Below are 13,688 nucleotides of genomic sequence, written 5' to 3'. Positions count from 1 at the left end.
AGTGTCCTCATTTGGCCTTCTCGATTACCAGGCACATATGTGGTACATAGGCATACAAATCGCAAAACATCACACACATGAAAAAGTTGTTTTAACTCAGAAGAGAAGCTACGACTTACATTGGGAACAAGGTGGGAAGGTCTGAGGCTGAAAATAATGGCTTATTAAATTGTCTGACGTCCCATAATTTTAATGTATCATCACCTAATTGAGGAATGAAGGGGACAAAAGACAAGTGAATTTTGTACAAAAGAACTCATGCCAGCTTAAGGTTTGCTAAACAATATATAACTATAAAAAAGGGAGGATAGGAAGAAGTAAAGAAAGATGAATCAAGGGGAAAGAAGGGAGAACCCAAGTGCACCGAAGCACATTTCCCTTTTTTATTTGTTTAGGGAGTTTGAAAAGGCAATAGCAGTTGCAAAAATAGTATAAAATTATATGATGCTTAGTCATCCTCCTAGCAATTACTTTCCAAATTGATTAGCATCTGCCGGCAACTCTGCAGAACTTCCACCAAAGAACCACATTAGAGCAGATGGTAGATCCCTGTGGTATGCTGAGTACAACCGGCTTTCTTGGGAAAGCCTAATTTCAGAACCATGAGGCCTGGAAATAGTTCAGCTCACAGCAGATTATCTTTCCCATTAGTATGTGGGTAGAATGATCTATCAACATTAATGAGGTAGGCCATGTTATTCCTTGCCCCCCAGAGTAATCTGACTTGAGGTAGGCCATATTATTTCCTGCCTCCCTGAGTAATTCGACTTGTGGCTATTAGTCTTCATTTTGCTGGAAAAGTACTACTTTTCCAAGCTGCTTAAAGAGTAATGAACATTCTTATAAGGATACCATTTTTATATTTCTATAGGGCTACTCACAAACTCCTAACTAGAACAAGAGTCAAGCTCATATAAAGTAATGTCTGCTGTCTTTTCTCCCAAGTACCCACAGCGTAAGACTGGCCCTTTGGGTCCAAGAAGGGAACAGGATCGGTTGTAAGAGAGATTGGAGAGTTAATAAAGCCCATTCTGTCCCTGACTTTGGAATGTTACTGCATTGTCACAAGTCAGCTCAGAAAGATCCGCAGCCATGCTCCATAATTTATAGTTCACAGGCTGCCCAGCTACCATCTACCCCTCTACTAGACACAGCCTTATTCACGTGAGGCGGACGTAGCAAACAAATCAGGAACAAATCAGGAATACCCAACATGTAACTATATCTAGGTTAGAATACAATAATACAGAATAAAATAGAGTGGAAAGCAGCTAATTATAAAACCCCTGACCCCCAGAACTAAACTGTGGTGATGTCTGAACTCAGACAGTAGAAAGAGTACCACGCTTCATAGGTCAACATTTGAAATAGCAGGCACGCAATGATAAAGCAAGAGAGGACAAATAGAGGACGATAGCTGGGAATGTTCATATACATCTGTCAAACAAGCAGCATCTTTAGGAGACAAACACATCAAAAGCTTGAAGCAAGCCTATTGAATTCACACTTGAGCTACGATAAAGACCCTGGCTCAAAGAAACCATGGTTTATGTACATGGCTCAGTGGTAGAGTGCTTGCCTTATGTATATACACAGAGAATAAAAGAATGTAGGTGATCAGTTACAAATTCTAAAGGCAGAAAAAAAAAGCCATTCATGAAGACTAAATTCCTGTGACATCTGAAGATAAAATAAAAATCTAAATAAAAACATAATTTCTAAACTTTGGTTGATAATACTTTTACATTTGTTATTTATGCACGCATGAATTAATTATCTATTGCACGTACATACAAAAGCGTGCTAAAGCTTGCGCACAGACGCCAAAGGACAACTTTGCAGAGCTGTTTTCTCCTTCTACCATGTGAGCTCTAGGAATCGAATAATCCTTAGGTCATCAGGCTTGGCAGCAAGCACTTTAATTGCTGAGCCATCTTGCAAGTCCAATTAGTAAATTTTGATACAGACAATGTTGCCAAGTTGAAAACACATTTTAATTAAAAAAGAATCTGACTGGCAAAGATACATTAAAAAGGCACAGTTAACTTTAGTAAGCATTAAGACATTTGTCTGACATTTAAGAGTTAAGGGTTCTTCTTATGTATAAAAACACATCAAAAAGAGCTGTTTACCTACCTCCACGAGAGGCAAGGACATTACCATCATAGGAAAAAGCCACACAAGAAGTATCTGTGCCAGGGTCATGAGCCTGTTTATAGTGGAATTTGGGGTGAACCTGCAAGTAAACACAAGCAAGGTGTAAGCCACTCTTACATTCAAATAAGACAAATTTTGTGCAAAAGAACATTTGATTTTATCATCCAGACAATTATATACATCTTAGGTGAAATACTAATTTCATCTGATTATAGTCTTGTTCCTTTAAAAAAAAAAAAGGAAGGCTTTAACAAAATTTACTTGCAACAACAAAGAAGCAATACGTTCTGGCAGAAGACATTTTTTAGCAAGGCCTGAGTAATATAAAATAACAACTATTTTTGTTCTAAAGCTATTGGGATCATGTCCCCACTTTATCTAAAAGACAAAATTGATCATATTCTTTACTTAATACAAAATGCTCATCTTATTCTTAGTATAGTTCAGACACGGTACGCACAGCTCTGAATACAGCTGTGGCCCTTTAGCTGGCTAATGTGCCTTTTTACTGTGGATGATGGTGATCGCAGCAATAATGACGACAGTCGCTCTTACATAATGCTTAGCCTATCCTGGGCACTGTGTCTTTTACTTACTTCACCTATTTGAACCTCACATTCACTAACTGCATCTTCAATAACCCTATCTCCAAATAAGGAGAATTGTGAGAAGGCAGAGATGAAGGTGGTGCTGCTACCTCAAAAGACAGTGATTGCTAGCAAACACCACCAAGTAGGCAAGAGCAGACTCTCATAGCCTTCTGGTAAGAAAATTACAATGTCTTCCACAGAGTCTTAAATATATCAATTTCTGAACTTCTTAATCATGGAAGCATTTCATTTTGGCATCAACGATGAGTGAGTTTCCCTGCAACAGCTCTAGAGTCCAGTGTCTGTCTCTTGGTACATATCAAGAAGGACAGCTCTCAGCCAGACACGATGAGTCATGTCTGTACCCCCAGTATTTGGGAGGCTGAGGTAAGAGAACCGCCATGATCTCAAAGATAGCCTGGATAGTGAAGTCTAGCCTAGTAGAGTGAGAGCTTGTTTGGGAAAAAAAAAAAAAAATCAAACAAAGAACAAAAAGCTCTCAAAGTGATGGAAATAAATACGAGCCATGAAATCAAATATTTTAAGTGGAGAAATCTAAATAAATTATAGAAATGAAAATAGAAAAAATTATTAGAGAATGCGGTTCTAGAGCCAAGCTGGTTTGCTAAAACTTAAGGCTTACTAATCTTAAGTATGAACCTGGTTAGAATACTTATTCTACGTACCAGTTTACTGATCTTTAAAACACCTTTCTACACCATTCACACCGCCTCATAAAGAGACCAAGTTATACTGAACCTACAATCACTGTGCTGGCTTTATGACTCCCGCCATTCCCATCAGACATGGCTGTGCAAAAAGGTTTTGTGGCAGCTCTTTTCTACAGACCAGAATTCATAAAAGCCAGCTTTCAGTGTTTAATTGCTTATAACAAGAAGCTACAATCATAATGGCTGTTTTTTCCAGAGCAATCCAAGGGGCTTATATGCACAGGGAGCTGCAAAGATGGCGAAGAGAGCATGGTATTCCTAGGCACCAAATAGTGAGTAGCAGGCAATAATACCACTTAATATTTACAATTAAGACAAGAAATGAAGAGTAGAAGGCTGAGAGCAGTTACCCCAGTAATAAGTAATGGTTCTTTGCTCCATTTCCATATTGGAACCAATTTTCAGATCAATTGCTTGCCGACAAGAGAAACAGTCTGATCTCTAAGAATTGACACTGCAATTCACTGGGATAGGTGTATTCTGTATTAATTTTTCTAATTCTTCCACAAAGGGATTGCTGACTACTGTAGAGTTAATCAAATAGTGACCAGAACTATAGTGAGAACATATTAATGTTTGCTCAGGGTGACTTACGCTCAGGACTCCCCACTAGCCTGGCCAAGCTTTCCTAGAATTGCACTGGAGTTTCACAATTTCCCTACTCTTCATTGTCCCCCACCCCCGAGTTTTTCCTAAGGGCCTGCATCACCACCTGTACTTGGAAACTATCAGCCTCTTTCAGCTCCCTTCTCACCCCCCCCCCATTGGCATTTTAGCAATAGATTTCTGAACTATCTAACACTGCCTTGGCATCTGCTTCCCAGAGGACCCTAATACGCACAGACGTTAGGAAGCAAAACAAGCAACAGTCAGTAAAGGCATGAATGCACTGTTTTGTTTACTTTTGGAGCTCAGTCAATGGGCAAGAAAACATCATGATCAGAAACATGTGCTCAATTAGCCCCTTAACACAGAAGTTCTCAACCTGTGGGTCACGACCCCTTTGGAGTGAACAAACCCTTTCATATGGGTTTCACATCAGATATCCTGTATATCAAATATTTGCATTATGATTCATAACAGCAGAAAAATTGCAGTCATGAAGTAGCAATGAAAATAATGGTTAGGGCTCACCAAAACATGAAAAACAGTATTAAAGGGTTGCAGCATTAGGAAGGTTGAGAACCACTGCCTTAATATCAGTAGACATGTAAGTAAGGGGTCTAGATGAGTGAGCCATCCTAAACCACCTAGCACTGATTTAATCTCTAGTTAACCACAGATGCAATACACAGCCCAGCAGAAATCAGTCATGCTAGTCTAGACAAGAAGTATTATATGGTGTCACACAATTTTCTCAGGATTCTTCTCTATTTAACATTTTGCCAAACAGTATTCAACATGAAATAGTCCTATCTCCTTTCAGCTCATGTTAGTTGGACTTTACCATGTCTCACACTTTAAACAAGTCATGGCACCTTTCTATTGCCTATTTTGTGCCTACCTGCAGGAGTAGAATTCACTCTAGCAATGTTTGCTAATCCTGACCATGGTTAGCTTCATATATTCACTGTCTCTAGGAATATAGTTTGTGTCCAATGAATTATAGCCATTTCTTTTATTCACTCTTTGATAAAGAGTAACACAATGCAATATGGATGATAAAAAAAATAAGAAAAGAGACTGTTTAGAGAGAGCTCATCCTTGGTTGACACAGGATTGGCCTTATGGTGTTTTTCTTCATGGTACTAGATAAACCCTTCCCCATATTTCTGACCTCTTCTTTCAAGTGGGTCAGGGGCCAATTGTTTCTTTCCCGGGCATGCATGTGAACCCTGAGAACCCACCCCAAAGAGACTCTTAGAACACAGTATGTTATTGCACATCACCGTGCTTACACTCATAAAGCAAACGAATTTGTGAGCACATGAACTTTTGAGCATGGAAACAATATACCCCATAGTAGCTTCATAGTTGTCCCGGTTTCTAGTTCTTCAGATAAGGATGGCTATGTTCAAACCACCACGCTTTCTCTATTTTCCCTTCTGCTTTAGTTACTTATTACTGTGACCACATATCTAATAAGAAGCAACTTAGGCAAGGGAGGATTTATCTCGGCTCATAATTTGAGACTATAGTCCATCATATCAAGGAAACCCATGGCAACAGAAGCAGCTCACAGATGTGACTCTAGGAGCTTGCTCACATCTGGGAGGATTAGGATAGGGAAAAGGGCAATGCCAGTGCTCAGAGGATTTATCCTTTTGAACCTTTCATTCAATCTTATGTGCACAATAACCCTATCTGGAAAGGCCCTCCCTCTGAGACACTCCAAAATGTGCCTCACTAATGTTTCCTTAATTCAATCAATCAAGAATGAAACAGAGATCAAACCTTCCCTCTTCCCATTCATCACTCCCCTTTTCTTTCTTTTAAAGATAAAAGACAGTAACAGGGCTACAGAGATGATACAAGGGTTAAAAGTGATTTCTGTTGAAACATAAGGAGGGAATTTCCCTTTGGATTCCAACATCCACACAAATGCCAGGTACTGTCCTTTGAATGACTGTAACCCAATAATGGAGGCAGCAAAGACAGGAGAACCCCTGGAGCTTCCTGGATGCCCTCCTCTGGCTGCTAGGCATATGCAAGTCTACACAGTTATGTACATATCACACACACACACGAGAAAGAGAGAGAGACCCAACAGTCCATTTATCATTCCCCATACATAAATAAAATAATGAAAAATTTAGGATCTATATTTACATGCAATAACATTTACTGAGGGCCCTTTGTACATACAGCAAGAAGAAATAAAGACAAGACATGAGATCTTCTTGAAATGATGAAGCAGGTGGGAAGGGGAACCACGTATGACTCTGCACTACTCTTCCATGAAGCATTTACTACAGTTCTAAGTCCATCGTTGCATCAGGTATGGTGGGCAACCAAGTGCTTAAGCACTGGCATGGAGCCACTGACAAGTAGCTCATATATGACAGAGAACAAAGAATGTATTCATGAGTAGAGTTGCATTTCCCAGTAGGGTTCTCACTCTTAGTCCAAGGTTCACTATTATAGCCACTGTGACCCCACAGCAAACAACTATGACTCAGCATTTATTTTTCATCTGTATTTGGCAAAGGGACAGTCCAGCCTTCATTCACAACCAGACTATGTCGCAATTATCCTGTTCGGTCATCTCAGACCAGGTGACTGCAGGGTATGACTACCTAGGGCTCTATCTGGTGGCCAGCTGGAAGCTGCAGCTGCAGGAGAAAGCTCAGCCACTGAGATATGTGAGTCACAGGCAGAAGATGACGCCAGTGCTCTGGAATCTTCTGGCTCCCTGTGTGCTTGCAACTTGAAATTCAAGGTGTTTACTTTAGTCTATAAAACAAACCCCTTATGGCCAGGGCAGAAGTTACCTTCACATTAATCTCCCCTCTTATAAACCCTAGCTGAGATCAGTTGGTACACCAGTTAGAAACTCTAGATTTATGTTTCAGAAATGTGCTTGGGGAAAAAAAAAGCCCAACAAAGGATTTGTACTTTTAAATTTTTAAGATGGCATGAAGTAAAACAGCTTGTCTTTTCTTGGACTTTGAGACTTTGTTTTATAATCTTGAGACATCATATAGTCATTTAAAGGTGGGGATAATGTCTGATTAGATTATTTAAATATCTGGCATAGTTTGCTGTTTTGATTTTAAGCAAATACAATTTTTATTAGAAAGAAATGGGGTAACCAATATAGAATTTCACGGTCTTCTATAGTCTCCAAATGAGGACATCACCTAAATCACCAAGAGGAATGATTTAGGAAAGCCCTTCCAGCGACGGCCCAAGCACAGGGTTTCCCAGACGATGTTTTGTGTAATATCATCATATCGGAGGGCCACAGCCAAGTAAGCCTGGGAAACTGGAGTTTATTTGCATACCATGGCCTTGTCTTGAAGATTCACAATACACATCAGTATATTAAAAACCAGAGTCTTTTAAGTAATCGTCCTGGAATAAATCAACCCCTTTAACATTTTCCAAAGCTTATTTGATGATGAAACTATTTTTTCAGATAACATATACCAGCACAGATTGAACTAGTATTCTCGGGTCCGTAAGTGGAAAAACACGCATCTTAGACAAGGGTCAGAAAACTTCTCTGGAAAGGACCAACTAGTGACTATTTTAGTCTATGAAGACCACAGGTTCTTGTCACAGCCTTTGGCTTCTGCTGAATAGCATGGACAGACACAATACATGGGCAGATGGACACCGATGTGTGCCAAAAAACAGAAAACCCACAAAACATCATCTACAACAAGAGATGGTAAACTACATTTGGCACCAGACACACTGGTTTGTTGGTTAGAAACAACATAACCCTTAAGGAAAAGCCCTCTGCTTACTAAATCATTGCTGGGTCAAATGAAGGCTTCCTTATAATTTAAAAATAGTCTTAATTTATTACACTGGTGGGGGCAATAATAACAAAAGTATGATGATAATAAAACAGCAGTTACATTTAATGAATATGTCGCTACTTGGGCCAGCAGCACTGCATTTTCTTGTTTCATCCTTCATCCTCTCTGAATCACACATAATTATCTCATTTCACCAACAAGACAACTTACCCATCCGCAAATGACAAGAAACTGTCAGAGCAAAAGGTCGAATACGACTCTGGCTCCAGAAAATATACCACCCACTCAAATAAGTGCTTTCTGAAAGGTTACCATGTTTCTTTGGGTATGTATGGGACAGTACGATGGGACCAGCCCTTAGTGAATCCAGTCTCCTTAAAGCCCCAGGGCAAGTAGGGTAACAAAAAACTGATAACATAAACTAACTGCTCCTCCTTCAAACTAAGTAATACATCACTTTACACTATTATAGATTTATCAGTCTAAGACAGAAATACCTGTCTTTTGTCCAAACACAGACAATAAAACAAGCAAGAACAACAGCAGCCACTTGTTCCCTTCATCTTTCCCAGTCAATGGGAGCTAGATATAGTAATAGTAGCTAGTTGACTGCAGAGGTCTTTTGTGAGCTACACACCGGCATCTATTAAACCTGTTTCTGCACTGTCTCATCAGTGCTGCCAGTGCTGCCATCACTGATTTCCAGAGGACAATGGCTGCATAACAAGGCAGGGCTAGCTGTCTAGGCTCCTCCCGACACTCAGCTGACTAGAGGGCCTAGAGGCTCATGCAGCATCCCACTGCTCCCTTCCTAGGCTACTTCTCCCTCAGAACAAGGAAACTGGGAGGTGAGACTAGTGCAGAGAGCAGAGGGTGGCACAGCAGCTGAGCACCACACCCCCTCCTAGAAAGCGATAAAACCACCACCCACAGTTCTAATTTGTTCCACAAGCGAGCAGCAAGCAGTGTTTTCTGAAGATCATAGGAAGTCTCTGAAGTAACCGAAAATTTGGTACATAACAGAAAAGAAAGGTTGGCAATGAGGAAATCCCACCATGTGGGATATTTATTAATTTTTCTCCTCCAGCTCTTCAGTTTTGGGGTAACATAGGGTGGGAATTTAGACTGTCTACTTCTCATAACTATAAATGTGAACATAAGTGTGGCTCCCAATTGAGCTCTTTAATTGAAGGGGAACTTGAAAACCACCATGCCAGTGCCGGAAGCACAGTGCCATGGAATGACCTGCCTAGACAGGAGGGAAAGCCCGTCGGTGCCCCCTTTGAAGTCCAGCTGCCTGAGATTCACTGGCAGCCGACCTTCAAAGAGAGCCGATGCTTCCTTCCCTCAGCCTGGCCGCCAAGCTTCCCGGGCAGCTGGGCGACTTAGCCACTCTCTACCCAGCTGTCTGTGAACTCTGGCAGTCAGTTCAAGTGAGGAATAGAAAGGTGGTGGGGAAGTGAGGGCGGGAGAAGAAAGGGAGGGCGGGTGGCCGGCCCAGTGGCGCCAGGCAAAGGAGGATGCTGGGGTTTCCTGGGAGTCGGTCTTACCAAAGTCAGGCAAAAGACCCAGCCACAGTGGAACACAGTCCAGCTCCATTAGGAAGCAACCTGCCAGGGACCAGAGAGATTTCAAATCTGCATTCTCGCCAACGCTAACTAAAGCTTAAGTGAGCCCTTCGTAAGATGGTCCACTCTTGACATAGGGATGCACAGAGTCAAAGCCCCTCATCAAAGATGTACAGTCCTTTCCTGATTCTGAGTTTCCAGCAGTATGAAGTCACTTCTTGAGGACTTTGGGGGGCTGTTTGTCAACTGTGCTGTGACAACACTCGATTTCTCTGGCAGGCAAAAATTGGAACAACCTTTTTACGTCTGTGCAGCAGATGCCTGGGGAAGGTTGGCTTCTTTAACATAAATAACACCAGTGTACAATGATGTTTATCCTTGTGACTGCATTCTAGACACGAAGAAGTATTAACAGCTACAGGTACAAAATGGATACAGAAAAAAAATAATAAACTTTCTAAAGAGGTCTAATCAAGAACAAAACTCTGAATTTGACTGGAGGCCATGGGCTAAGACTGAAGAATAAGATCTGCATTTTAGTGTTCTCTGCAAGCTAGAGTCAAATAAAGGGGACTGAAAAATTAGGGGGAAAGCTGATCATAAATCCTATGAAAGATTTTCTTTAATTTAATAGAATTTGAGTAGAAAAGAAATACAAGGATGAGCTGCCACTGTACACTATGACAAACTGAACAAAAGACCCAAATATTCAGCTAGATTTGTTAATTAAGTTACCAGCTACAAAATCTTCCTGCTGAAAACTATGACCAAACAACCAGCTTTCAGTTTGTCACACAGTACAATCTATGTTTAATGTACACCGTTACCACTGCAGTGTAACAGTGATGGCTTGGGAAGGCAGGAAAGAAGAGCCAGGTCAAGTCTGAAAAGCACACTTAGTCATGGTCTGTTCCCCTCCTTTTTCCTTATAGAGAGTAATAGACAAGGAGTAGAGAGGTGGAGAACTGGACAAGAGTCCAGCAAAGCTTAGGGGAAATTGAGATTCTTCATGATAGAGTTCACTGAATAAGGAAAAAGAGAGGGACTGGCAAGATGAGGAAGATAAAAAGAAACATACATTGGAAGTCTGGAATGGCAGTAGCCTCTAAAACTGGGGTTTCTCAAGTTGGGCATAGGAGCAAAGAAACCACACTATAGAGTTTCAGAGTAAAGCACAGAAAATAATTGTTTAAAAAGATTAATGTAAAAGTCAAATCATCTTTACCTTGTGTCTAGAGTGTTCCAGAGTTAAAGAAATCAAGTGAGCATTTTTGCCCCAAACACTGAAGTTGTGGTTAGTGTAATACAATTTCAATTTAGTAGCTCTATTAAAAACTTAAAACTCCCCCCCTTTAAATGTACAGTTTGCTAAAGAAAATGCCCCTGTAAGAACTAAAAATTAGAATACCAATATTTTGTTTATTCTAAGCATTGCATTAACCTACTTGATAAAAAGAAGTTCTAGGGGTTGGAGAGATGGCTCAGAGTTTGGAACTGACAGCTCTTCCAAAGGTCCTGAGTTCAATTCCCAGTAACCACATGTTGGCTCATAACCATCTGTAATAAGATCTGGTGCCCTCTTCTGGGCCTGCAGGGATACATGCAGACAGAACACTGTATACATAATTAATAAATAAATCTTTGTTTAAAAAGCAGTTCTACTTTCACGGACTTAAGAAACTGATTTGAGAATCTGGAGCAGTAGCTCAGCAGTTAAGAGCACTGGCTGCTCTTGCAGAAAATCTAGGTTCATTTCTCATTACCTATATAGCAGCTAACCCTAGTTCAGGAATTCTGGCTTCTGTGGTCACCAGGCAAACATGTGGCACACACATATGTGTAAGCAAAATACCCATACACACAAAGTAAAATAAAAAATAAATTTAAAAAGCAAAAGAAAGTGATTTGAAGCAAACTGTTTAGTTCCTTGCATACTAGGTCCTTGGCATCATGAGAAAGGAGACAAAAATCTAACATCTGCTTTTAGAGAAAAATAAACTCTAGTTATTTTCTAAGTGTTTTAATATCTTTTCATTGTAAAAAAAACAAACAAAAAACAAACAAAAACAAACAAACAAAAAAACGCCTTACAGAAAACCACAGCCAATCAAAATGCTGAGTTATGAAGCCCTACCCCAATGGACACATCTACAACACACTTCAACCTTACAAAGAACTACAGGCTACTGAGGAGGGCTGGGAGCACTGATCCAGGGAAGAGCACACTAATTGTCCAGTGCCAAATGGTCACCCTGAAAACTTAAGTCACATATGGACTGAGCTGGATATATTTAGAAATAAATATGTGCATAAATATACATAGACACAGGAAGTAACAATGAAAAAGAGGCCGTGGATTTGAAGGAGACTGGGGCGAACAGATGGGAGAGTTCAGAGAGAGGAAAGGAAAAGGAGAAATGTTGTAGTTATATTATAATCTCAGAAATAAAAAGCAAAAACAGATAGAAAAAAAGAGGGGGGACTTCTAAAGTTTAAAACAATCCTATGATCATCCTTATGTTCAGTCCAAACCACTGAAAAACCCTGAAAACTAAAAATAAAATTGTAGTCTCATATAGTTTTTAATTCCAAGAAGAGAAAAGATGGAAGAAAAATGTGGGAATCTGTAATAACCAGCAGACACGGGATTCCAAGTCTTCCCTTATTTACATACAGAAAGCTAGGAATGGTGGAGGAAAGGAAAGATGCTATAACACAAATAAAACTGTCTTCATCCGAACTCAAATCATCTTTTTCCAGCCAGGCATAATGGTGCACACCTTAATCCCAGTACCCAGCACTATATTTTGAGACTAGCCACAGATCAGTCTTTATTAGGGATTCATAGTCAGTATCTAAACAAAAATCTCTTCAACCTCTACCACCTCAGCTCGTCTCCTCATCTTTAGCTTAGAAGACAATTACTTTCTGCTGCCTCTACACACTTACAGTAAGGACTACCTTGGGCAACAGAAAGAAAAGGGAAATAAATACTTTCACAATTATATTTTAGATTTTGACATTGCTCTGAGGAATTGATAAAATTATAAACATAAAACCAGTAGAGAAACAGCTGACATGCTTAAGTTATCAAAAAGGCTCACCAAACAGACATGTGTAGGACATCATGTCCCAGGAGAGTATGAACATTCAATCTAAGTATGAATGGAACACTTACTAAGATACCTTCTGAATAAGTTCCCCTTGAAAAGTTTATATATTCAAAGTATATTACCAAGTATACTATCAGAACAGAAAGAAACTAAAAGTAAACAATAATATAAAAAAAATCAAAATATTTGGACATTATACCACTTAATTATAACTATTCCAAAACTAAAAAAGTATCACAACAGAAAATTATAATATATTTCATGTTTGTTAAGACATAAAAAAATTGTCAAATTTGGGGGAATTTTTATGGACCAAACATTTCTTTCCCTAAGTTCACGTTACAGTGGTTCTGGTATTTATATGTGGGATTTCTACAGGATTAATCAGGATAAATGAATTTATTAGGGAGGATTCATGAGGATATCAGTGTTTACAAGAAGAAGAGAGATCAGCACTTCATTCCCCCACTGAGTCAAGTCAGATCACTCAGGGGAGACCCGCAAGTCAAGGACAGGGCTCCACCAGGAACCAAATATGCCAGCACCTTAAGCTTGAGAAAATCAACAGCAACAACAACTAAGATCTCAATAAATGATTGCATTGAAACAAACAAAAACTCACCTAAAGAACATTTAAAAAACATGCAGCTATAACAGAAATCCACATGAAACTATCATGGTTAATGTAGATTATTCAAGACGACACAGCAGTGCTATTACTTGATTGCAGTAGATTGTTTCACAAACACCTAACAAGTATGAACAATTTGCTTTCTGACCACAAAGGTGGGTATTTTAATTTCTGTATACATGCTAGCCAAGAAAATTCAGAATATACTTTTTCCTCAATAAACTGATAAGGTAATGGGTTTTTAAATTGTTTTCTAAGAACTAGCTGAAGGCAACCTAATAAATGAGTTGTGCACACACAGCTGAAGTTTCCTCCTATTAGTAGAAAACAATATGACTATAATAAAAACCTTCTGGTAAAGAGATCAGGCATCATTCACCACAACAGCAAACTACCTAGGCCCCTTCATCAGGCTAACCTTGAAATGGTCTCTGGAAGAACATGGGAATACTAAAACTGAAACATTTAATT

The 13,688-nt window shown here is 39.6% G+C and overlaps 1 protein-coding gene across 3 annotated transcripts in view; it reads right to left on the bottom strand.

Moving 5' to 3' along the window:
- Wdr70 (WD repeat domain 70) overlaps window positions 1-13,688 on the bottom strand; it is a 212,075-nt gene that overhangs the window by 37,206 nt on the left and 161,181 nt on the right. For all 3 annotated transcript variants that reach the window (XM_057790125.1, XM_057790126.1, XM_057790127.1), the window contains 2 exons: window positions 2,137-2,236; window positions 120-204 (listed from right to left, as the gene is read on the bottom strand). In XM_057790125.1, coding sequence (XP_057646108.1) covers window positions 120-204; window positions 2,137-2,236 — 185 coding nt within the window. The remainder of the gene's footprint in view (window positions 1-119; window positions 205-2,136; window positions 2,237-13,688) is intronic.

This window comes from Chionomys nivalis, chromosome 15 (genome assembly GCF_950005125.1).
Source record: "Chionomys nivalis chromosome 15, mChiNiv1.1, whole genome shotgun sequence".
Lineage (NCBI taxonomy): Eukaryota > Metazoa > Chordata > Mammalia > Rodentia > Cricetidae > Chionomys > Chionomys nivalis.
The sequence above is the reverse complement of the archived record's forward strand: the minus strand, read 5'-3'. Positions and strand labels throughout refer to the sequence as shown.